The sequence below is a fragment of the Diceros bicornis genome, chromosome 14, assembly GCF_020826845.1.
Source record: "Diceros bicornis minor isolate mBicDic1 chromosome 14, mDicBic1.mat.cur, whole genome shotgun sequence".
In the NCBI taxonomy this organism is placed as follows: Eukaryota; Metazoa; Chordata; class Mammalia; order Perissodactyla; family Rhinocerotidae; genus Diceros; species Diceros bicornis.
In genome coordinates, this window is record NC_080753.1 from 10682655 (window position 1) to 10708114 (window position 25460).

General features: G+C 38.9%; 1 protein-coding gene across 19 annotated transcripts in view; it reads left to right on the forward strand.

Moving 5' to 3' along the window:
* DST (dystonin) overlaps positions 1-25460 on the forward strand; it is a 441352-nt gene that overhangs the window by 254709 nt on the left and 161183 nt on the right. For 17 of the 19 annotated variants that reach the window (XM_058554117.1, XM_058554118.1, XM_058554104.1 and 14 more), the window contains 12 exons: positions 13477-13589; positions 13685-13791; positions 15990-16109; positions 18695-18790; positions 18878-19005; positions 22132-22225; positions 22530-22684; positions 23681-24143; positions 24229-24357; positions 24512-24589; positions 24673-24834; positions 24923-25027. In XM_058554117.1, coding sequence (XP_058410100.1) covers positions 13477-13589; positions 13685-13791; positions 15990-16109; positions 18695-18790; positions 18878-19005; positions 22132-22225; positions 22530-22684; positions 23681-24143; positions 24229-24357; positions 24512-24589; positions 24673-24834; positions 24923-25027 — 1750 coding nt within the window. Of the gene's footprint in view, positions 1-13476; positions 13590-13684; positions 13792-15989; positions 16110-18694; positions 18791-18877; positions 19006-20195; positions 22024-22131; positions 22226-22529; positions 22685-23680; positions 24144-24228; positions 24358-24511; positions 24590-24672; positions 24835-24922; positions 25028-25460 lie in introns of those variants that run through there. The other 2 variants (XM_058554123.1, XM_058554122.1) reach the window with 2 other exon arrangements.

Consider the following 25460-nt stretch of genomic DNA (forward strand, 5'->3'; position numbering starts at 1 on the left):
CCTTTTAAATAATGGAGGAAATTGCTCTGGATTCTCATGTACTTCTGTGTAACTATTTAGGTAATTTCCTGTAGGCAAACTAGATCTCAAGAAATGGAACTGTTGACCAAAACAGTTGTGATAGTGCAACCTTGAAGACTAATGATATTCAGCAAAGATATGTGAAAATTCTTGATGAATTTAAGAGATGATTAAGAAATGACTAAATAAATAGCAGTACCATATATAACTGTCACTTAAGATTTTTGTCCCTTGTAAGAAATTGATGAGGGACAACATTAATTGCTTAACTTAGAATTAGCTGTTTATAAAAATATCGTCAGCCACAACTCGTAATATAGTGAGGGAAATTATAGATAAAAAGAGAACATTAAAACGCTTAGCATAAGTAAGAGCAAAATTGAAAATGAACTGTTCTTTAGTCCTAGTATGTCGTGTTATCCTAAAGAGGATAAACAGCCTGGATGATGTGTGGGTAATAAGAATGACAAAGTAATATGATTTAATGGAAGTGATTACGAGGGATGGTTCTATAGGTTCTATTTAAATAGATCACTGATAAATACATTATATTTTTCTATTAATTCTGCCTTAGGAAATTCTGTTCCTAGTTCCTTCTAGGAACGTCTATTTGTTATGTTTAGTTTTATGGAAAGGGTTCAAATAATAAAAATACTATATATCTGTATTAGTTTCGGCTCGTTTGTTAGAATAGTTGAAATTTTCTTGAAAGCATATTGAAATCTTTTCACTGAAAACCACAACTGGTAAGAGATCTTAGGTAAATAAGCCTCACTCTTGCCCCTAACCTTAATTTTCATTCAAAAGAAATAACGAGAAAGACTGGATTTGATGGACTTAGATTGAAAGGTTGTCACAAAAGCATCTGATGAGCAAGCAGCTTAGTAGCAGGAGAAGATGAAGTAGAATTAACTGAGAAGCAGTGGCCAAGGGACTCTAGGAGTGTCCTCTAAACACTAGTGGATGAATAAGTCACCAGGAGCTAAGATGGATACAGAGGAGTAACATTCCTGTCAGTGGTACATGTTCTTCAGAGGTAGCTGTTATAACAGAGGGTTCGATGGATGGTTCTGTGTGCCTATTTATGAGTGTGCTTGGGGATCACAGTAAAACTGACTTTTTCTTTCTGAGGGAAATAAAGCTCTGACTTGCAGCTTGCAGTTCAGCCCCTGACTTGTCTGATTTTATCAGTCTCTCCAAATCAATATCTGCCCTAGAACACTGATAAAAGCTGTGTCCCAAAACAGCAGGCCCAGCGTCACTCAGCATGAAAACACGTCTGCCTGAGCAGGCATGAACATGAATGCGTGCCCACAGCCAGAAAGAACAATGCAAGTGTGCAGCAGGCCTGGGCCAACCTAAGGTGGCGATATGGGGGAGATACTCAGTACGTCAAGACTAAAATGCTGGGGTATGGGGGGGTGTGTTTTGAAGAGAGATTGTTTCTGCTTGCTAGTTGCTGCTTGTCCTACTCTTGTTTCTAATTTATCCCCTTCATTTATTTAAATCTCCTTTTAAGGCCCCTGGCATTCTTTCTATAGGCCTGTTTTAAATATATTACCTGAGGAAGACTCAATATTTTTGAAATAGGTTGTATTCAGGAGCATGCCATTTAAATGTTTCTAATTAGGCAGCCAGGAATTTTTCATGTATCTCAGTGTGTAGTTGAGTAGCAACTATTTTGTTCATTGTTTGCATTTTGAATTAGAATTTAATGGGCCATCATTTTCATTATATTAAGTGTTTGAAGATGCTGTAATTGGGAAGGTTGGGCTGCAAGGCTGTGGTCACAGTCATCATGTTGAATAGTGTGACCTGGAGGCCTGTGATTCAGCCCCATGTTCAGCTTCAGTCACACCTTACAAGCTAAACCGGATTGGACTGGTTTAATGCAGGGAGGAGGCCCTTTAGGGTTTGAAATGTTCCCATAGGAAATTGGATTCATGTTGACTAGGTGATTCTTTTCCCTCAGAAGCTGGTGTGCCCTCAGGCTGCAGAACCCAGGGGTATGGGTGTGTGTGTGTGTGTGTGTACACACCCAGGCGTGGGCCTGGTTTATGTGGCCACAGGCTGGGCTCAGACACAGAGCCCTGAAGGTTATTAATTTTAAAGTCACGAGTATTTCAGTTTGTGAGGCAAAATCAAATTGCTTACTTACCTTACCAAACAAACTCAAAACGGTTGAACTCTGAGGGTGTAAATGGGTGACTTCTAACCATCATCACATTTTTAAATCCTCGGAAAGCTTGCATGCACTGCTTGTAATACATCTGCGTCCAGGTGAGGTATATGAGTTAGTGTCCACGTCCAGTGACCATTTTTCATGTATCTGTGTATTTTTACATGCACTGTTGGGGAAATGATTTGGTGTGTAAATATTTAGAGGAAGTATCTGCTTATGTTACCTTCTTTCTATCTTCCTGGCCCTCTTGCTCAGATTAATTTACAGAAATTCTCTATAATACGTACTAAGCCTTCCATTATTCTATGAAACAGATCCTTATAGACATGAAGTAAGTCATAGCCGAAATTCTCCTAGTTCCGTTTTTGCGTCAGATCACTGAAAAAGTGACACAGCCGTAATGGAAAGAAGACTCACCTGGCAGTCCCCTCTCAAAAGCCTGGTAAATTTGGTAGCACTTTCTACAGTAGGCACTCTTTACCAGAGTCCTACTTTTTCTTGTATCTGTGATTTAAAAAAAAAAAGCAACTAACCAGAAACTCAAGACATTAATATAATGAAACATTCAAATAGAATAAAAAGATCTGTATTGAAATGTGATTTCTTTCCCCAGATTCCCAGTCCCTTTCCCCAGAGACCAGCACTGTTAAGTTTCCTTCATATGCTTCCAGAAATTTTCTGTGCATTTACAAACACCTATTTTTCTTTTTAGGGGGAAGGGTCAGCTTTATTGAGTTATAATTTACATAAGCACCTAATCTTGAACATGTATATAATCTTTTTTCTAAGACACAAATGAGAGGATAGTATATATATATATATATATATATGTTATTTCACATTTTTCTTTTTTTCCCCTTAATTTATTTTGGACATCTTTCTGTATCAGCACAAATAGGTTTACCTTATTCTTTTAAATGCTGCATGGTGTTCTATTGTATGGATGTAACAATTTATTCAGTAGCATCTTATTGGTGGACATTATGTTTTTTGCTATTAAAACAATGTTGTATTGGACTTTGTATGTGTCTATGTGCAGATGTGTGACTATGTCTGTAGGATAAGGTCCTAGAAGTAGAATTTCTAGGTCAAACGGTAATACATTTAAAATTTTAAGACATGTATTTGAATTGTCTGCCAAAAAGGGTGCCATTGATACGTACCCCTCTGCACTGTTTCCCCTTTGTGATGCCTTTGAGACAGAAACATTTCCTTTGTTAATTGCATTCTGGCAGCTCTAAACCCCATTCATTTTTTTCTCTTCTTTTTTTAATTTACACTTTTATTCATAAAATTATTTGTCTTCAGCTTTTAAAGTGTGTGCCAGAGCTGAAATTGCAGGCCCATGTATCTTTTGGTGTGCAAGCTATTAGTCTAAACATGCACGTGTTAGAGTTTAGGGGAAAAAATGACCAAATAAGTTGGCACATTTCAGAGTGATATGATCATCTAAGAAGTTAGAATAGCAGCAGTGGGGGCTGTCTTGAGATAACATTGCCGGAGATTTAGGAAGTATGTAAGAAATGGCAGTTTACATCCCTCCCTGTACGCTGCTGCTGATCCACTAATCGGGGCACGTGACTGTAAAGCCCAAGAGAAGATGGGCATCGATTAAAGACTCCTGTTACTGTGAAACCTGACTTATCTTCCTTCATCACGTTTCTCTTCAGCATCTTCCCTTTCTCTTGCATTCTCATCTCTCTTACATTGCTGGAACGGCCGGCAAGGGTTTGTTCCACCTGTTTTTCTTTGACAGATCCATCTATTTAACACCACTTCTTTTATTTGGACTTGTTTATAGATTCGTATTCTTATGTTATTCTGTGATATGAAGTAGCTTAGTATTTTATGTTCTACCAGAGTAAAAAATAAATTGATCCATCCACTATTTTGGGGAGGGGGGAGAGTGGTATTTATCTCCTAGTCACTCAGGTTCACTTATAATTTACTCTCATAAGTTCACTAAAATACAGGTACTGAAGGAGTTGCTACTCTATCAAAATCAATACTATTCTCTTTATTTATTAAAGTCTGTGAGGCTGTTATGGGGTTAATTTTTCTTTGTGAAGTGAAAGTCATAACTCATTAGGTATCTTTTAATTTCTGAGGTTGTTAGATTCCAGTCTTGAAGTGCTGACAAAGCTTGCTATAAATTATAGTGTTTCTTGTTGTTTTCTGTGTTGTTCTTAGGAGAGAGTCACTTGATAGGAAAAAAATAGAATATTTGAATTAAAGTCAGACATCTAGTTTTGAGAAAAGGGAAAATTACCGTCATCGCTTGTTGCCATCTCAGAGTTCTTGGCTTTGTTTCTTTCAACGGTTTCTGCCCAAATATGAGCATAAAGGAATGTCCACACCCAATTGCGAAACTGTGGGTGGGTCTCCCGCATGTTCACATTTATTTGCTGAGGGAGAGGGGACGGCCATATTATGCATCTTTTTTTACTCCCTGAGGGGAGGGGGCCGAGGTGAGATGCTTTTTGCACCAATCAGAGTGGTAAGAATACGCGAAGCCTGAACATGATTTAATCCAAACACTCATCTTCAGGAATTTGTTACGGTAACTGCTCTGCCATCGTAGGATAAGTGAGGCCTATTTAATGCATATTCTTACTGTGTGATCTATTGAAGAGCAGATGTAAATGACATACGTATGTGGCTTTGTGCATCTGTGTGTGAGTTGGCGAGTTGTGTTCTGGAGTACAGAGGTGGTTCTAAGACTGGTCTCTAGGTAGATGGAGTGGGTTTTTTTTGTTTGTTTTTTAATTTTCACAGAATCCCTTTGAGTTCCATCCGTGCTGCTGGGTGCATACTAGTTTTCCAGCAAAACCATACCCTGTGTGAGCCCAAGCTATCTGGTTGTCTATGCATGTACCAGAGCAGTGAAGCGCACCGGAGAAAGTCACACTTCAGGGTGGATGAGTTTCACTGTAATGTCACGATCGCCAGCCTCAGATGGTTCTGATCAGCAGTCTTTTTCTATCTGTGTTACTTCACCGCCTGTCTCACACCTCCTCTCTTCCCTCACTGTTAACTGATGATCTCAACTTCTGCTCTCAGAGGAAATTGGAGCCAGCAAGTGGAAAGTCTTTCTTTTTGCTACCAAAGATACAGACCTACCTTTATTTGCATGCATCCTAGCCAGGCTATCTTTGCTCCTGTTTAACAGAGGGATCCCCTCTCCACCTATCCAAGGCCTGTCCCCCTCCTCCTGTGCTCTGGATCCTGTCTCAAGCATTGCCTCAGAAACCTTCTTTCTCATTATATTAAGATTTTCTCTCTCAACAGATCTTTCTTATTGGATTTTAAGCATGCTGAAGCCTCTTCGTTAATAAAACAACAAACAATAAAAAAAAAACTCTCCCTTCGCCTCATGCTTTTTTCCATTTGCTGCCTTATATCATTCCTTTCCTTCAAGGCCAGACTTCTCAGAAGAGCTGTCTTACCCTCCATTTTTATTTCTTTACTCCCTACTTATTCCTCAATCCGCTCTAATCTGGCTTCTGGCCTCATAATCCACCAAAACACTTCTTATATGGTCATAAGTGCCTTCTGTGTGGCTAAATCCAGAGGACATTTTTCAGGCCGCATGTTTCTTACTCCTCAGTGTTTGACCCCATTGCCCATTCTTTTCTTCTTGAAATACTCTTTTTCTTTAGCTTTATGGCACTGCATGTCCCTGGTTTTTCCCGTGTTTTTTGGGCCGCTCCTGCTCAGTTCCCTTTTCAGCCTCTTTCACAAGGCCAGTAAATGTGGAATTTTTCAAGGTTGCTGTTCGACTTTCTTCTTTCTCTCTGTGTTGACTCTCATCCATGCCTACACCCCTAATTACTGTAGCCAGTGTATAAAACCAAGTTCTGTGGATTTGACCTTTTCAATATCTCCGGGCCTGCCCACTTCTCCCCACTGCTGCCACATTCTTTGCAAGTCACCATCGTCTCCTACCTGGATTCTGTGGGAGTACTTTCACCACTTTAAATTTTTTCTCTGTCTGACCTCAGATCTGATCACTTAATCTTTTATAATCTGCCTTAATGCATTTTAATGGTTTTCCTTAGTTCTTAGAAAAATGTTCAAAATCCTTTAAGAAGTTCATGAGATTCTGCATCGTCTTGGCCCCTGCCATCCATCCAGCCTCATTTCTCGCCATGTTCCCCTTGCTGCTGGCTACTCGCCCATGCACTGTCTCCTTGTGCTTGCACTACCTCCAGGCACAGAGCACTCACGTGCTGTTTCCCTATACCAGGGTTCCCCTTTCCACCAGATTTTCTCCTGGTTTACTCCCCAGCTCCCTTTGGAGCTCTGTGCTTTCCATATACACAGGGCCTATGTTCTTAGTGCCTCGCTGCCAGGCACATGGGAGATGCTTATTAAATATTGAGTGAATGAATGAACTTGCTAATTTGTTGGCTGGGAAGAATTATTTATAATTAGCATACCAAAGTACCAAGTTATGGCTTCTCTGATTACATTTTTATTACATTTTTTGGTATGCCAGTAGATATGATAACCTGTGTACCTCTCTCTTTATACTCAGATTCACAAGTACTTTCACGTGAATCCTCTTTTGAGACTTAGGGCAAATCGGTTGGGTTCTTCAAACCTTATGGCAGTAGCAGCCCCAAATGCCCTCCCTCCACCCCCCCCCCCCCCCCCGCCCCATCTCCAGATGCTCCTTAAGGATAACTGGAATTCGAGCTGATTCTTGTGATTCCTGATTTTCTGTAATTCCTGATTTTCATTTTTTGTAGAAGGGAACTGAGACACCGGTTTCTGGATGTGTGTTCAAGGTCAAACAGAGAGCGAGTTAGGACTGAATCACAGCCCTGTCACTTTTTTCCACCTCAATATAGCTTTTTCTCTCAAATACATAAAAATTGTCTTTTAAAAAATTTTAAAAGCTTTAAAAATGCTGGTAAAATATACATAATATAAAATTTTCCATATTAACCTTTTTGAGTATATAGTTCATTGATATTAAGTACATTCACATTGTTCTACAACCATCACCACCATCCATCTCCAGAACTCTTTTCATCTTACAAAACTGAAATTTGGTCCCCATTAAACAACACCCCATTCTCCCTCCCCCCACTCCTGGCGACCACCTTTCTACTTGCTTTTTTCTTTTTTGTTTTTTGTGAGGAAGACCAGCCCTGAGCTAACATCCAATGCCAATCCCCCTCTTTTTTTTTGCTGAGGAAGACGGGCCCTGGGCCAACATCCGTGCCCATCTTCCTCTACTTTATATGGGACGCCGCCACAGCATGGCTTAACAAGTGGTGCCTTGGTGCATGCCCAGGATCCGAACTGGCAAACCCTGGGCCGCCGCAGCGGAGCGCGCACACTTAACCGCTTGCGCCACCGGGCCGGCCCCTTCTTTTTTTTTTAATTGAGAAAGAAAATGGTTGCTCAGTGTCCTTTCCGATGATCAGATAGCTCCAATCACAAAGTTTATTTAAGTCGTTTTTGATTTTGATAAAAATAAATCTGTTACCAAATGCTGTCTTTTCCAGACTTCATCATTTTACAGTGTATTCCAGAGTTAGGCCAGCATGAACTGTCCACATCCCCCTGCCCCATGCCCCGTCCTGTCCTAAATGTATTCTTTTCCTCTAGATTTAAGCAATAAAACTCAATACTGGAGAAGAGTGAAAAGGTTTGCTGTCTCCTACTGAGGGTGTCAGGCAGTGGGCATGCTTGTGTTTGTATGTGCTTTGTGTTGTTTTATACGTAATTATCTGATAGTATTGTGGATTTTTTTTTTTTTTGCCATTACAAAATGTTAATAATTTTGAGAGAAAATGGTTTGAGAAGTTGGTTTCATTCCCAGACTTGCCTGGGGGAGGGGGAGAACCTTGTTAAAATGCAGATGACCGGGCCTTTCTCTATATTCCATCAGTCTGGATTAGGGCCCTAAAACCACTCCCAGGGTGGGATACAATGGTGTAGTAAATAGTGATGAGTGCTGTTTTGGTAACAATCTGGTACTGCATCTTACTTCTTATGATTTATTTTTCTGAGTATGCCAATACGCACACATGCACTCCTACACACACTTTCTTATGTTTCTTTATGGGTATTACCATCATCATTATTGTTTTCCCCAGTAGCAGAAGTATAAATTCTTCTGTGTTTTATTTATTTTGATTTTTCAGCTTCATATTGGATATTACCGTTTAATTAGTTCTCAGGTTATAATGCCAGTGTAGTGTAGCGAATTGCTCAGGCTTTGGATTGAGACAGACCCGGGTTGAAATCCTGACTGCCTCTTGTCAGATTGGGCTCTTGTTCAAGTTATGTAACCTCCTTAAGCTTCAGTTTTTTCATCTGTGAATTCAGGGTGATGACACAACCTACTGCTTATGGTTGGTGAGAGGATTCAGTGAGATAATGCCGTTAAAGCCCTCAATGCATTGCCTGCCGCATAGTAGGTATCAATACATATTAATCACTGTTGTTTTGTTATGATTATTATTTTATAAGACATCCCAACTGGCAACTTTATCAAAAGCTGAAGTTGAGGGCACATGAGAACATAAGAAGGGAGGATTCAGAACCTAAAAGCAGTAATTTATGCTTTTTGAAACTTTATAATTTATCCCTTACTCGTAGTTTTCACTCCATGCCTATTTTCCAGATTGTTTGCAGCAGACAAAAGCCTTTAAGAAACTTCAAAAAGATGTGTGTTTGTTTAGGTTATGAAGGAGCTATGACACTGTATCCTGTTCCATGTGGATTTTCACAAGGATTTGAAATCCTAGTTGGAAGCCGGTTGGAAGCCATAGGTGGTGGCTTTGTCTGTAGAAATAAGTGAAAAGAAAAGGAACAAACCTAGGATGGAAAAATGTCTCCAGAAAAAATGAATCGATGGTACCTTCCAGTCCCCAAACCTCATTCACTCCTCAAACATTCATGTGCTGGGTGTTACATTAGATATTGAAGATATAAATAAACACGGATAAAACACAGGCTCTGCCTTCAGGGAGCCCACAGTCCAATGTGAAAGACAGATAAATGCATAGTTATAACAAATTGTGGAAAATACAGAAATGAAGATAGCAGAGAGCATTTGAGAACAGAGAAAAGTATTTCCTGGAGGAGACAATGGTGGAACCAAGTGTTCGAGGAAGAATTTGAGTTGACTAGGTAGTGTGATGTGTGGGGCTGAGGGACACAGCTGGCGTGTCTTGAGCAAAGGAAAGAGGCAAGAAAAACCCGATGTGATAATGTTTTGTATTGGGAACTGGACTCTGCTCTTTTCCTTCTCTCATGACTCCTGAAAGGGAAATTTCTCAAACATAGGGTGAGGGTTCAGATGCTGTGGAGCCAAAACTTAAGTCTGTATCCACTCAATACATAATTACTGAGCGGCAATTGAGAGCCAGTACAACCCAACAAACTATATGAATTTAAGTCAGTTTTTTCATACTTTGGAATGCAATTCCTGATTTGGCTTTGACTATTGATATTTCTTATATCTGTCCTTTCAGCTGTTGTCACATGTTTGGTTCCGGATCTGGTCATCTTGAGTCTGCACAATGTACTCTTCTCTTAGCTAACTTTCGTCACTGCCCCCTCTAGTATTTTCCAATGGCCATTTCTAAGTACTTTTCTTTCCGGGTATTTGGACTTTGTTTCCTGTTCCTTGTAGTTGAGCTTGTTGGTATGTGGCGTGATGTAATGTGGAAGCCTTAGGTAGTCTCTCGTGCTAATCTTCAGCTATTTGTAACACTGTATAAGTCACATTTTCTCTCAGAATGTTATCTAATTCTTGTGTGAGCTAATATATTAATAAAGTGTTTGAGGGCTGGAAAATTACTTTGGGGTGTCTGTACCAAACAAATCTCTTATACAATTTTAATGTTCCACTAGTTTGACTATCTGTTAGTGTAGATGGCAATATCTTTATGTTACATATATGTATATATATCCACATACATACCTATGCATACATAAATGCCCGTTCATATATACATATATATGTATTTTTTTTTAAATATATATATTTTTTAAACTTTATTTTTCCCCCCAAAGCCCCAGTAGATAGTTGCATGTCATAGTTGCACATCCTTCTAGTTGCTGCATGTGGGATGCGGCCTCAGCATGGCCAGAGAAGCGGTGTGTCGGTGCGCACCCAGGATCCGAACCCGGGCCGCCAGCAGCGGAGCGCACGCACTTAACCACTAAGCCACGGAGCTGGCCCTTTTTTATATATATATATATACAGGTGGATATATATATCTATTTTGTCTAGGGAGAATGCTCTTTTAAGATGGGTGTCATATGAAAGATAAACATTACTTTTATCCAGTATTATTTTGTATTATAGCAATAGCCATTTTGTTTGATACCTTTTTGTCATATATTTTTTGAACAAATTATGGGCACTAAGCATGCATGTAAGTGGTTTGCACTTTTTGGCCTCACTTTCAGCTTCATCTTATGGCCTTATCTTGGTTTTATACTTCAGTTTAAAATTTGTGTTATCTTCTTGTGTTTTTATTTCTTTGTAAGTTGTTTTTAGTCATTTGTGGGAAAAAGTGGGATATAAATATATGTTTTAGAAAATTGCTATCCATGATAGCTGAGTCATTCAGAAAAGGTTACATTATTGTAGAATAGTAACACAAGTAAGAGTTAGAATGGCCTCTTTTCCGTAAAAAGACTAATATATATTATTTTAAGTGGCAGAAGATTATATGATTTTTAAAGGTTTCCAGAAAATGGGGAAATTAGAATAGTTAATGCTTAACTATCTCAACTATGATACAGGAACATGTTTGCTGCGTCTGCATACTTACAGTAGAGTATAGTCTTTGGTTAGGCAAACCTATCTTAGGAGTATCTAAGGAACATCTAAAAAACATGTCTTAGGAAACCTTACCTTGGGAATGAAATTTCTTGTTAATGTTCCACAAAAAAGAGATGTTACAGTGAAATGAAACCTTTGGAATGAAAGTAAAAATCCCTGTATGTGGGAAATAGCTGAAGTTTTTAAAAGTTATATTATCCCCGTGAGACTAGGAAGAAAGAAGGAGGGTAGACAGCACGTGCCTCTTCTGGAAGCTCGAGCCAAATGGAGGAAAAGCAGAATGGAAGACTGAAAATGACCAAGCGGTTAGGAGATGAGCTAGGGAGGGATTAGAATTTTGAAAATTTTCAGGTTGTTCCTTTTTCATAGTGGTTTTAAAGTTTTTTTCCCTTGTCACTTTTTGCTTAATGAATTTTCTTTGTCTACTGCAGTCTTTTAATGGAGGAAAATCATTTCAGTTTTTGTTCCATTAAAGTGTTAAATTCATGATAAAAGTGGTGACTTATCCAAACTTGGTGTATTATACAGCTGCTTTTGTGCCTAAATGACTATGTCATTCTGAAGGAAGTTCTATGTTTTATTCTCTTAGTCAAAACCTTGGTTCTTCAATGACTTTATTCATTCTCTCTGGGATTACTCAGTGTTTACTTTCTTTGCTAATGGCAGGGTTCGCTAACAGCATGCCCTTTCTTGTTGGGAGATTTGGCAAACTCAGAAAGGCTGGTTTTTATTTCTTCAAAATGTGTGAACTTCGTGGAAACAAAACAATATTTTGAACTTTAGATATTTGTTTTTGTCTAGACTGTTATACACACCTGTTTAGTAATTTCGAAGTTGGCAGATTCTTCAAAATATGAGTAAAAAATGTTATTTTTAGAGGTATGTCATTTACCTCTATTGTTGTCAGTGGATTTATTGTTCTTATAATAAAGGTAGGATCACTTTTCGGTGATCGTATTGGTGGCATGTGAAAAACAGTAAAGAATTTCCTGAGAAATAGTAGGTAATGGTAGCTACATCTCAAGGTTATGAACACTTCAAAGTGCTATAAAACTATAAGTAGATTTCTTTGGAAGTCTGCTTTCTCATCGGATAAAAATAAGAGTACAGATTGCTGTTTATCTTCTTAAATGATGTATTTTCAAAGAGTTGCTCATGTAAACAGCCTTCCAAATAGTATTCAAAGTAATTTGCATTCCATTCCTCCCGCACTACCTCTGAGCCCTTCATTCTTTCAACTGATCCCCAAATGATTATTTTAAGCAAACCAGAATGCCTGTGGAGATTGTAGAGAGCCTCTCCTTAGAAGCTGGTAAACAAGTTCTTACTTAGTGATTTTGGGTGCCACTCGTTTTGAAGGCTTTACTGTTTCACATTTGTTTCTGCATTTTTTTGATGCTTTATTTTTGAGATGAACGTTTCCAGACTGCTTCTGGCCTTGAGTCAAGTTTCCAACTACCATATTTTGCCACATTCTATATAAGGAGTATTTGAGAGTCTTTTCTTGTCTTATGTAGAAAGAACCAGCGTCAAAGTATGCCTGTTGTTTAGAGTATCATGTAAGTCTCACAAATTAGAAAGAGGTGAAGTCTGGTGTAGAGAGTGTGTGTGTGTTTACATGCATGCTTCTGAAAATATAAACTAATGCTTATTTTAGTTATTCATTTATGATCCAAATTACTAACTAACCAACCAACTTACCAACTTATCTGTAGATAGTTATTGAGTATCTACTAAGTATATGCCACTCTATCTCAGCAGAAGGATAAAATAGAAAAGTTTATTAATACATGGTTCTTGCTGTCTTGGAGTTGACCAGTTGGGAGAAACAAGATGTGCATGCACGTTAAACGGTGAGTTAATAGGGCAAGGAGTATAGGATTATTCTAAGTGCCAGGTTGATTGGCACAGGCCCTGGAGTATAAGGAGTTCAGGGAATAGAGGAAAATGAGGGCTGGGAATATTAGTGAGGGATCCACAGAGGAGGTGGGGCTTGAACTCTGCTCTCGAGGATGCGTCGTGAGGAAACAATGACAGGAAGGGGCATCCTGGATGGGGGTTGCCATGGACATGGCATTGAACTAAGCATAAGGTTTTCCTGTTTGGGGGGAAACCTTGAGAGGATGCTAGCTGGATTGGAGGGATGCTTTTGGAGTTGTGGAGCTTAAATAGGTTGAATGGGACAGATGTTCATATATATTCTGCTTACGAGGAATTTGTAGACTTTGTTGAAAGTTACGTATGTTCAAATTTTTATATTTTCCTTGCTATACTTGCTTTTGGCACACAAAAGTTTCTGAGAGAAGTAAGCAATGTAAATGTTGGATGAAAATCTGTATTTCAGCACAGGCTTAGTATTAATATTTGCAGAAATTGTTATGTAAATAGATACACCTGTAAATATAATGTTGAATTGACACGTGAGAAAACTTAACTAACGCAGTGAATTTTTCCCTAGGCCGGACCTGATAGACATGAATACTGTTGCTGTTCAAAGCAACCTTGCAAATTTAGAGCACGCTTTTTATGTAGCAGAAAAAATTGGTGTTATAAGACTTCTGGATCCCGAAGGTGAGTTGTTGTCTTGACTAGGTGTAGACTGGCCTGAGAGTCAGATCAGAAGTAATCTATCAACATTTTGAAATAATTTATGTTGCTGCTTTTAGATGTTGATGTCTCCTCACCTGATGAAAAATCAGTAATAACTTATGTGTCATCTCTCTATGATGCATTTCCCAAAGTCCCGGAAGGTGGCGAAGGCATCAGTGCAAACGTGAGTACTGATTTTTCCACGCTAGAAGCAGCTGAGTCAGTAATGACCAGTTGGCTGAATTCTTTGATAGCGCTTTTTACAGTTTTTAAATACTAAATATGTTTTAAAGAATTTGAGTTACTATGCTATTTAGTAAACCAATATATATGCATTTTCGTGGCACCATTCCGCCATTAAAATTAAAGTATAACTCAAAAAAACTTTGTTCTGTCATACATAAAGTAGGCTATTCAGAGTTACATGTCATTTTATAAATAAAAGCTGTAAACCACTGAATTTTGGAGATTTTCATTTTTAACTTGCTACTGTTTTACAACTGCTCTATTTGATATCCTTCTATATGTGTAGAATATCTCACTTTTGAAATCACTTTTCAAGTTTATTAACTCATATAATCCCATGAGGTAAGTTGGCTAGGTATTGTTTTTCTGATTTAAAAGTGATCCCTAGAGGAAGGTTGTTTGATTTTGCCAAATTCACAGAGCTGCTTCGTAAGCAGGGCAAGGTCTCTGACGCATGGCTTCCAGCTCTTTGTTAGTCAGCTGTTTCCCAGAGGTTTATGTAATCAGGTCAGTCTTCATTCTGTAGTGGTCATGCTAACAAGTGCTTATGCATTTCTGGAAGGGAGCAGGAGACCCTACACGTGTGATGCATTTGAGGATGGTCCCCCTCGCCCTGGGCTTCTCTCTCCTCCTTGCAGATGCCTTTTTTTCTGTTTTACTGGAAGATTTAGGAGCTCATCCTGGTGAGCTCTGTTTTCTGGTCTCTTCCTTCACTTCTGTGTGCTGTTGTTTCTAGACTTGTTTCCATTCTCTTCCTCTTTTCTTTCTCTCCGAGGTTTCTCCTCTTTTGATCCCTGAGTGACCTGCTCACATGCTCATCTCTCCTCTCGTGTCTGCCATGATTCCGTGTTGAGCGTTGCTGCAGAATGGTTCTCGTGGCCGTTCCTCGCTTTTCTTCTCACTTCCTCCACCCCATTCGTGACTCTTACCCTTCACACTAGAACTAGGATGACGTCTTTCTTAGGTTTTCCGTCTCTGTTATTTTTCTCTTCCCATCAGCTCTGCACGCTGTTGCCAAATTAATCTTCCTAAAACCTGATGTCTTTACCTTGAAAACTTTCAGTGGCAACATATAGCTTGCAGGGTTAAATCCAGTCTAGATATTCTGACATTCAAAATTCTGCATCCATTAGTTCTGCTTACCTGCATTGTTAGCTATAAAGTCCGAACACAAACTGTTGGTAACCAGGGCATTTCTATTTCAGAGTCCTAACTCACTTGGGATTCCTCTGCCTTTTTTCTGCTCTCCACCCCCCCACACCCCCCAACAGTTACTTACTGGTCGTTGCAGAACTGCTCAGGGACTGCTTCTCCCAAGAAGTCCTTAGTGACTGTTTTGAGGCACATTTATGTCACCTGATTCTTATCTCGACCCCTAGTATGTGCTCCTTGTTTCGGTTATTTCAACACTTAATTAAACACTGCTTTTCATTTTGCTTAACTGTTTATGTTATGACTCTCTCTTGCCATCTAGACAGTAGCTGTTTGATAAAAGGTATCATGTCTTAAAGTATTATATTTTATAAAACACTTAGCACAGTGCTTTCAATATGATAAACACTCATCAAATAGTTAACTGAGCATAGCTGTTGATAACCTTCTAGTTTCCTCCATTTTCAAAATGTTTGCTTAATGATTGCTCAAGTAATCCCACCATTTACATTTCCTATAATTTTCATTCCTGTCTGGTTTCTACATATTGTAGAGCTCTTCGAATTTTAGTGGACTTAGATCTAGAAAGGTTGGCAGAGATGGCAACTCACCTAGTTTATGCAAGTTTATTACTTCTCCTTTTTAAGGGCCTGGAAAATACCCCACATTGATTACAGTGGTTTTTTTTGCGGCTTTTGGTGCAGCCTCAGAAGGCTTCTCAACACAGTGCTCCAGCAGCCACCGTCTCAGGATCAGAATTGGCTCTCATTAGGCATCTTAGTGGTCAAATGTTGATAGCATGTTTTTAAAGCCGTTTACGTGGGAGGGATTGGGACTGGGTGGAAAGTAAGAAAACATTTAGCTGGCGCTCTCTGTCAGGCTTAAAGACATGTAAATTCACAAAATGACCTCTGACTAAATCATGTCAGATGTGAATGTTGTTATCTGCAGACATGAACCTTTTCTGTCATTTGATTGTTCCAGGATGTCGAAGTCAAATGGATTGAATACCAGAATATGGTGAACTACCTCATCCAGTGGATTAGACACCATGTGACCACAATGTCGGAGAGAACATTTCCGAATAATCCTGTAGAACTAAAGGTCTGTATCACTACAGTAGGATTGAATTATTAAACTTTTAAATAATACTGTAATAGTTCCATAATTTTAGAAGTTCAGATAAATTGCTCTTGGCAAGCTACTAATAAGTAGGCAAATTTTTTATTTACTCATCTCCTATTATACAAAGAAAATGGAGATAAACATTAATAATTAAAACATAATAGCAACAACATCTTAAAGAAATTCATAGCCCTTTGGCTTTGAATTGTTGAGAGTTTTAAGGTATGAATTGAGAGAGACTCTGGATACGCCAGAGCCAAGTTGTTTTTGGTGCTTGGGAAACACTTGCAGCCCCTCAGACGGCTGGGGCAGGAGGGGCTCTGGGAAGCCTGCACAAGTGTGACGGGGTAGGGGAGTGTGCCTGTGGTCGCATCCTGTTGAAAACTGTTTCAGAGGCTTCTTTTGTGTAGCAACAGGTACGTACTCTATTTCACCATGAATTTGAAAATACGTACCTGACCTCAGTATAAATGAATTCGTGGTTTAGTAAAACATTAGCTACTACCTCAAAACAGGTCCAACTCTTTGAGGCAAAACATTATAGAAATATAAAAGACATTATAGCTGTGTAAACATATTGAAAATAAGTTGTCTCATTTTGTATATTTGGATTTGTAATAGCAAAGTAGTCTGCTTTATTTCAAGAAGTTGATAATGTGAATATTAACAACAAAGTCTAATTCATTGAATTGTAGGCTTTGTTTCCGTGATCAAACTGGAATCACAAAAGCTATAATAACCCAGGGTGGGCCCTTTTGAAGTTTTCGTTATGTTCATGCATCTGCACAGAACATCTGTGGAACAATTCTTGTTCATATTGCCACAGGGGTCTTTGTCCTTGGCATGAAGTTACTTGGCATATGTTGATACGATGCTTTTTAAGTGTTCTTAAAGTTGTTTGTGTGATGCCTCCCTATGTGGATGTAAACCTTTCCAGGGCAAGAAAGATTTCCCCTTCTGTTACCGCGTCTACCATGAACCGTGTTTAGCACATACTGGCATTCTGTGCTTATTTCACTGATGGATGTCCTGAAACATTGCATTTTGAGTTCAAAACAATTTTCAGATTTCCAGTTCAACTTACTTCCAAATGGATTCCTATTGTTCAGACACTTGGGCAAATTTGTACTGGCTTCTGATTTATGTAGATTCTTGAAGTTTTGAAAGAAGTTTGAGTGACTGCACAGATGCCGTGCTGGTGCCTACGATAGGACATAATACAGGAAAGAGAATATATCATGAGGAGATTTCATTAGCCAGCAAAACTTCAGAAATGTGGCTGTCTGAAGATTTACAGGGGACTTTTTAAAAAACAGCATGGGGGCTGGCCCGGTGGCGCAAGTGGTTAAGTGCCCGCGCTCTGCTGCGGCGGCCCGGGGTTCGCCGGTTTGGATCCTGGGCGCGCACCGACGCACCGCTTGCCAAGCCATGCTGTGGCGGCGTCCCATATAAAGTGGAGGAAGATGGGCATGGATGTTAGCCCAGGGCCAGTCTTCCTCAACAAAAAGAGGAGGATTGGCAGATGTTAGGTCAAGGCCGATCTTCCTCAGGGAAAAGAAAAAAACAAAACAGCATGAATTGGGGCTGGCCCTGTGGTCGAGTGGTAATAGTTCTGTGCGCTCCACTTCCGTGGCCGGGGTTTGCAGGTTCGGAGGCCCTACTCCGCTTATCAGCCATGCTGTGGAGGCATCCCACATACAAAATAGAGGAAGATCGGCACAGATATTAGTTCAGGGCTAATCTTCCTCAAGCAAAGAAAGAGGAAGATTGGCAATGGATGTAAGCTCAGGGTAAATCTTCCTCACCGAAAAAAAAAAACAAAAAAAACACAACACCCTGCGTGAATTAAAATGAAGTAATTGGTATAAACTTATTAAATGTGGAGCTGTTTTATCTACATAATTTTTATGAAGGTCCTTTTTAGTAAATATAATAAATAAATTTAAGAGATTCTAAAATTAATATCTATAAACGAGATAATTTAATTTTATGGTTGAAACTTCTGTAATAATGGCAGCAACCAATAGCATCTGTCTTTGTTTGCTAGAAGATCTGTTTAATTTGGCCAATGGGACATTGAAACCAAATTTTAGTCTTGTCTATCTGATAAGAATTCTATTTTCAAGGTTAGATCCATGATATAGAAGAGGACCGTTTTTTTTTTTCCTTTGTGTGAATTGCATCAGATTATTTTTTCAAAAACTAAAAGCTAAAGTGCAGCATTTGGAAAGTGCCTCTTTTAAAGGATGTGTTTTCTTGTTTGTATGATGAGCGATTTCTAGTAGAACCATAGTAAACACTGCTGTGGTTGTGATTATCCAGATCCCTGTGTGACGAAACACATTGAATCATGGCTCCCGTCAGTACTTACACCCTCATCAAATCACGTATAACCCGGTCACCAACTAGCTGGGAGTCGGAATTGTCCCTGAGTGTCAGTTTTATAAGGAAACTCCACTGAATGCACGTGACACAGTAAATAGCATTTGAAGTGGTAACGTTATGTGATAATGAAAGTAGGTCTTTGAAGTTTGGCCCTTCATTCATTTTCTCTTTCATTTTAGGCACTTTATAATCAGTATTTACAGTTTAAAGAAACAGAAATTCCACCGAAAGAGACAGAAAAATCAAAAATTAAACGTCTATATAAATTATTAGAGGTAAGCAGAAACTTCCTTTGTATTGTCAGGCATAATCTTTATTTTCTTACCTCTTTGCTTCATGTTAAATTTTTTTGTTTTCTCAAGATTTGGATAGAATTTGGCCGCATCAAACTCCTTCAAGGTTATCATCCAAATGACATAGAAAAAGAGTGGGGGAAGCTCATTATTGCCATGCTCGAGAGGGAGAAGGCACTTCGTCCGGAAGTAGAAAGGTAGGCTGGAGAGGTTTTCTGCCAGGGGTATCAGGTGGGGGAGGAAACTTCTCATGAAAAGAACCTAAGTTTTGGAGCTGTGCAGACTGGGGACCCACACTTAGCTTTTCCATTTCCTTGGCTTTGTGACCTTGTGTAAGTCACTTAGTCTTTCTGATCATCCGTTTTCTTATCTAGAAACTCTTCCAAGAGGTTTGAGGAGTAAATCAGTGAAGTGATGTTTAAAACGTATCTGATAGGCTGCGTTGGTGTGTGAGATCTCATCTAAGAAGGTGGTTACAGTTTTAAAGCCAATCAGAGTTACCCATGAGAATTTCCCACAGCGGCTTTTAAGTCCCCAGGGCCTGGATCCAAAAGCTCATACATAGGTCGCCAGTTAACTTATTTTGTTTCTTGTTGTATTTTTGGGTATGGCCCTCTTTCTGCTCAGCAATGGAAACCAGTCTAGTTGGCCTCCATTTAAAGGGCAGTGAGGTGGCCTCCAGAAAACACTCAGTAAATGCTGGTTCAAGTTCCCTTCTGCCCCACTTCTACAAATGCATTTGTTCCAAGAACTCATCATTGACTCTTTATCATTCTGGCTCTCCCACTACGCGCGTTAGCCTGAGAAAGTATTGCTTAGTCCTCAGGAGGCATTTGTTGAATGGATTTGTCTCCACATAGTCCTTACCATCCAGCCTGGCTCGTGGTGCATGGTGACTGTGGGCTCTATTCCTCATTAGCTGTGAGCGCCATAGGGGCTGGGCCTTCAGTGTAGGCCTGTCCGGTCAGGCATCTCTCAGGCCTTCTTGCACCACACCCTCCTTACCCTCTGCCTTGTGGCCACACTGGCTGTCTCTCAGGAGCTCTGATTTGTCAAGGTCCCGCCCGCCTCCATACACAGGATCTTTGCACCATCTGTTCCTTTGGCAGGGACATCTGTTTGATCCTCCCTGTCTCTCTTTACTCCTGATCGTTCTCAGATCTCAGCTCAATGTTACTTCCTCAGGAAACTTTCCGTGGTCTCCCAGGCTAGTTGTGGTGTCTTGGTTTTAACTCTCGTATTTACATGCATTGTTCCTTCATAACACTTATCGTGGTTGAATTTTATATTTATTTCTATGATCGTTTGATTAGGGGCTGCCTGTTCCACAGTTACGAGCTCCAAGAACGTGGAGACAAACCCTTGTCTTTGCCAGTGCTTGACACATCCCTGGTGTGCACGAGCTGCTCGGTGTGCTTGTGTGCTCTGTGCCCTGCACGTGACTGCAGCATTGTTGAAACATGGAATAGTGTGTCGAAGATCTGAGAGCATGTCTGACTTATCAGTCCTTTATTGGATTACTGATTACACTCTTGTTAAAGCATAATATCATATCTTTATAACTGGATCTAGATCCAAAACAAGCTTGAAATACCCGGGATGGACTTTTATGGAGCAGATAATTCTGGGTAATTAAAATGAGATACTAAGCTAATCATGTGAAGTAATGGAAAAACGTGCCAGAGATGGGATGCAGAGTGGATTTTTAGTCATCAGAAGAGTAGCTGGATTTTAATGTATGTTAATAAAAAGGCACTTGGTAAGAGTTCAAGGTCCAGGAGCCAGTCAGTCCTGGGTTAGACTATTAGCTCAACTTGCAGGCCATGTAATCTTAGGCAAGTTCATAAACCTCTCTGAGTCTCAGTTTCCTCGTTTGTAAACAGGATGTAATAGTATCTACCACATTTGGTGCCTCTCAGTCTGAGATGAGGTCATGTATGTAAAAAGATTAATTTCCTGGCAGGTAATAATCGCTTAATAAATATTAGGTGCTGTTATTATTATTTTGAGCTTTTCTGTTTACTGACTGTATTAGACACAACACTCGCAAATTTCCCCTTTCTTGCCTTCTGAAAAGAAAAATACCTACCTTTAGGATGGAGAACCAACAATTTGGCTTTGTAATGTTGGACTAGGAAAATATTTAGGAGCTTGGTTGGATAGATGCCTTCATTTTTCTTGATGCAACAGGTTTTTTGGCCATTAACTTAATTGCAAATAATAGCTATGTGGCATGGGAGTGTGTAAAAGACAAATGAGAAAGAGCTGACGTTCTTATGCCAGGTAATAACCTATAGAAGGAAAAACAAGCACAGACAAATTAAATTTGCAAGCATTGCATCGATATCCTACTTAGCACTTTGGCTTTTAAAAATATAAAGTAACTGTAATAAGATAAGAGGTAACATTCCTGAGATCACATCATATAAAGATAGGTAAATGGATAATTTTCTAGTTAATTTAACCTTATAAACCAATGACATGGTGGTTAAAATGGAAACGTCCTTTGTTTCTCATCAAACTCATTTGTTTATATGAGCTTCTAAGTGCCGGCTTTTAAACCTTGTGTGTTTCAGTGCAGACCAGGCCCTTGAAAAAAGTTAGGCTATGACTGAATATTGTGTTCTCTTAGGTGATGATTGGTATTGTCAGAATAACTTTTACTAATCGTACCTGGGCTTCGGTGAGGCATCTGAGTTGTTTTTTAGGTGGTTGCAGTTGGATGACTTTCGGTGAAAATATTTGGCAGATCTGTTTCAGTGACGCCCCAATCAGCCGGCCTTGTCTGTACTTGTAGGGTTTTAATGCAAGCTACAAAAGGCAAACCTCAGCTAGCAAACTTGTGGCTTTAGGCAAGATTGTTCTGAATAGTTATCAGCATATTATTTGCTGCGTGTTGAATATGCATGTTGGAGCATATTTAAGGAGCCATTAAAGCTGAAACATTGAGCTGCCACTTTTCACCATTAGAAGTAGAGCCTTTTGCAGGCCTTCTCCCTTTTAGTCTACTTTTAATGGTCAAAGAAAGAATATCATTTTGGGGAAAAAATGCACAGTAGTAGTTATAGTTACCGTAGCAGTGATTCTGTCTTTAGTAACACTACCAGCACTCGAACGAGTCTTGATTCAAATGAAAATTTTCTGTCGGTTAATTGTGGTCCGACCCTGATCAACTCCTGCATTAGCTTCGGCAATGAATCCTTTGATGGACACAGGTATTGAGTTTTTGGTGTGGGCTTCTTGGTGGGCAGCATTTTTCAGGGACGGGGAACTCTGTGACTTCAAAGGGAGAAACTTTATTTTATTTTGTGCCTTCTTTTTAGGTTGGAAATGTTGCAGCAGATTGCCAACCGAGTTCAGAGGGACAGTGTTGTCTGTGAAGACAAATTAATACTTGCCCGAAATGCTCTCCAGGCTGTAAGTTGATTTTAGGAGCCATTGGGATTGTGGTAGAGGGGTCTGTGCGTTTGAATGAACTAAAACGTTTGTGTAACATTTGGTCGATTCTTGGTATTATTGTCTACCAAAACTTAAAGTGTGTTGATTATCATCATTGTTTGCTCTCTTGAGGGATGATAAGCAAGGGAAAACATATTTTTGAACCAAAGGGAAAACAGAGAAAACCCAAGAAGCCTTCTGTTCCAGTATTCCGAGTTTTATATTTGAGGCTAGTTTTGAAACTTATTTCATAGAATTAATATTGATTTCTTTTAAAATACAGGATTCTAAAAGATTAGAATCAGGGGTGCAGTTTCAGAATGAAGCAGAAATTGCCGGATATATACTTGAATGTGAGAACCTTTTACGCCAGCATGTAATTGACGTACAGATTCTTATTGATGGAAAATACTACCAGGCAGATCAATTGGTACAGAGGTGAGAGTGCTTATCCATCCCGTCCTTTCGTATAACCGTTTCATGGGCACTCACGATAGGAATGTAGAATGTGACGGTTTTATGAAATATATTTCTTATGTTCTTTTCAGTTGCAAATGTGTATCAAATTTATTCTGGTATATTTTGGTGTGTTAAGTCGGTATTTGTTCTTCAAAGACAAGTAATAGAAAAAAAATTTTATTCTACATATAATATTTAATATAGTAATTAACATATTTAGAATTAAAATATTCGTGTGACATTTAAAAAAGGAAAATATAAGAAGAGTATCTTTTTAACTCAATTTTTCAATTTTCTGTTTATCCTATCATGAAAATGTTCATAATAAAATGTTGGAAAAAATATATGTGTATAAAAATCTGTATCTCTGAGAAGTGGTTTGGGGGCAGGGATGTAACCTTCAGATTGTATACTAGTATATAAAGCAAAAATTATAAATGATGCTTTGACCCAGTAATTCCACTTTTAGGAATCTATAGTAATTCTAAATATAAAAAATATATAAATAAATATAGAAAAACTTTTTGTTTATATCAGAAATATTTTATAGTAACAAAAATTTGGAAATACCCTACCTGTCAAATAATAGGAGAATTATCACATTACAGAATAGTAATTATATCCATTATAAATGATAGTTATAAAGACTGTGATAATAGGAAAGTTCTTGTAGCACAACGTTCACTGAAAACAATTCTGCTGCAAAATTTCATCAATATATGACTTCTTAAAAAGTAAACTTTATTTTTTTGAGCAGGTTTACAGAAAAATTGAGTGGAAAGTAGAGTTCCCCTATGGCCCCTTACATCAGGTTCCTCCATTATGAACATCTTGCATTAGTGTGATATGTTTGTTACAGTTGATAAGCCAATATTGATACATTATTGTTAACTAAAGCCCATAGTTTACATTAGGGGTCACTCTGTGAAAAATGCCCTTTATATTATGGTTTATCCCTATTGATTTTCTTTTCAGGGTTGCAAAACTGCGCGATGAAATTATGGCCTTAAGGAATGAGTGTTCCTCAGTGTACAGCAAAGGACGCCTGTTGACAACGGAACAGACAAAGCTCATGATATCGGGAATTACTCAAAGTTTAAACTCAGGATTTGCACAGACTTTACACCCCAATCTGAACTCAGGGCTGACCCAGAGTTTAACGCCTTCCATGACCCCTTCCGGTGTGACATCGGGCCTGTCGTCAGGTCTGACTTCCCGCCTGACGCCGTCCGTCACTCCTGCTTATACACCTGGTTTCCCATCAGGATTAGTTCCAAGTTTCAGTTCAGGAGGAGAGACAAATTCATTGCAAACTCTGAAGTTGATGCAGATCCGAAAGCCCCTGCTAAAGTCTTCTTTGCTGGATCAGAATTTAACAGAAGAGGAAATCAACATGAAATTTGTTCAGGATCTTTTGAATTGGGTTGATGAGATGCAGGTGAAAAAATGTTTACTTTATCTGAAAGTTTCAGTCTTTATTGCTGTCAATTTCTTTTTTAAACCTGGTGTCTTTCTGATTAAAGGTGCAGCTGGACCGCACTGAATGGGGATCAGATTTGCCAAGTGTTGAAAGCCATTTAGAAAATCATAAGAATGTTCACCGAGCTATTGAAGAATTTGAATCTAGCCTTAAAGAAGCTAAAATCAGTGAGGTATGTGAATTTAGAATCTGTATGTATTTTATTTTAGCTTACGGTTGTTTTGCTCTTTATATAAAGGCCTTGTAACAAAATAATAGATACATTGAATATGAGTCAGAATTCCTTAAGATTCCTAACTCTGATGTCTTTTTATCCCATCTTATAGATCCAAATGACGGCACCTCTTAAACTAACTTATGCAGACAAGTTGCACAGATTGGAGAGTCAGTATGCGAAACTCTTGGTAAGTTTTTTTTTTTTAACTTTCTGTTTCCTTTATCTTTATTTGGTAAAGACATGATTCTTATAATGACTTTCCTTATAAAGAATACCTCTAGGAATCAGGAGCGGCACCTTGATACACTCCATAATTTTGTAACTCGTGCAACTAATGAACTTATTTGGCTGAATGAAAAAGAAGAGGAGGAAGTTGCTTATGACTGGAGCGAAAGAAATACCAACATAGCTCGGAAAAAAGAGTACCATGCTGTAAGGACGACCTTTGTAATTGACACCAAAGTGGTGTTTCAAGTTTAGATCTTTTTCTAACTCATGTCTTAATTCTTTCTTAAATTAGGAATTAATGAGAGAACTGGATCAAAAGGAAGAAAATATTAAATCAGTTCAGGAGATAGCAGAGCAGCTACTTCTGGAAAATCACCCAGCCCGATTAACTATCGAGGTAAATCAGAAAGTGACACAGTCATGGCTGAATATTGACACTTGATTATTACTCTTCGGATTCCTTTATTGCTGATAAATCGAAAAATATAAACTATCAAACTTTTATTACAAGTTGTCTCAAAAGTAATGTTTCTGACAAATCATACTGATTCTTGCCTTCAGTTCTCTTGCTTTCTCTACGTGTGTTACCCGCCCATCACTTAGAATAGAGGTACCTCTGTCAGTCCCTGTGGCTGAAGAGATGCGTTACAGTAAATATGAAGGACCTTGACTTTACAAGTCCTGATGTTTTATTTCTTCCTGATTGTGTGACATTGCATAAGCGATGTGACCTTGCTAAGCCTCATTCACTACCTAAAATGGAGGAGATTGCTTCTGAGCCATAGAGTTGTGGTGAGAATGAGAGGAATAGTGTATTCTTACTTAGTTTG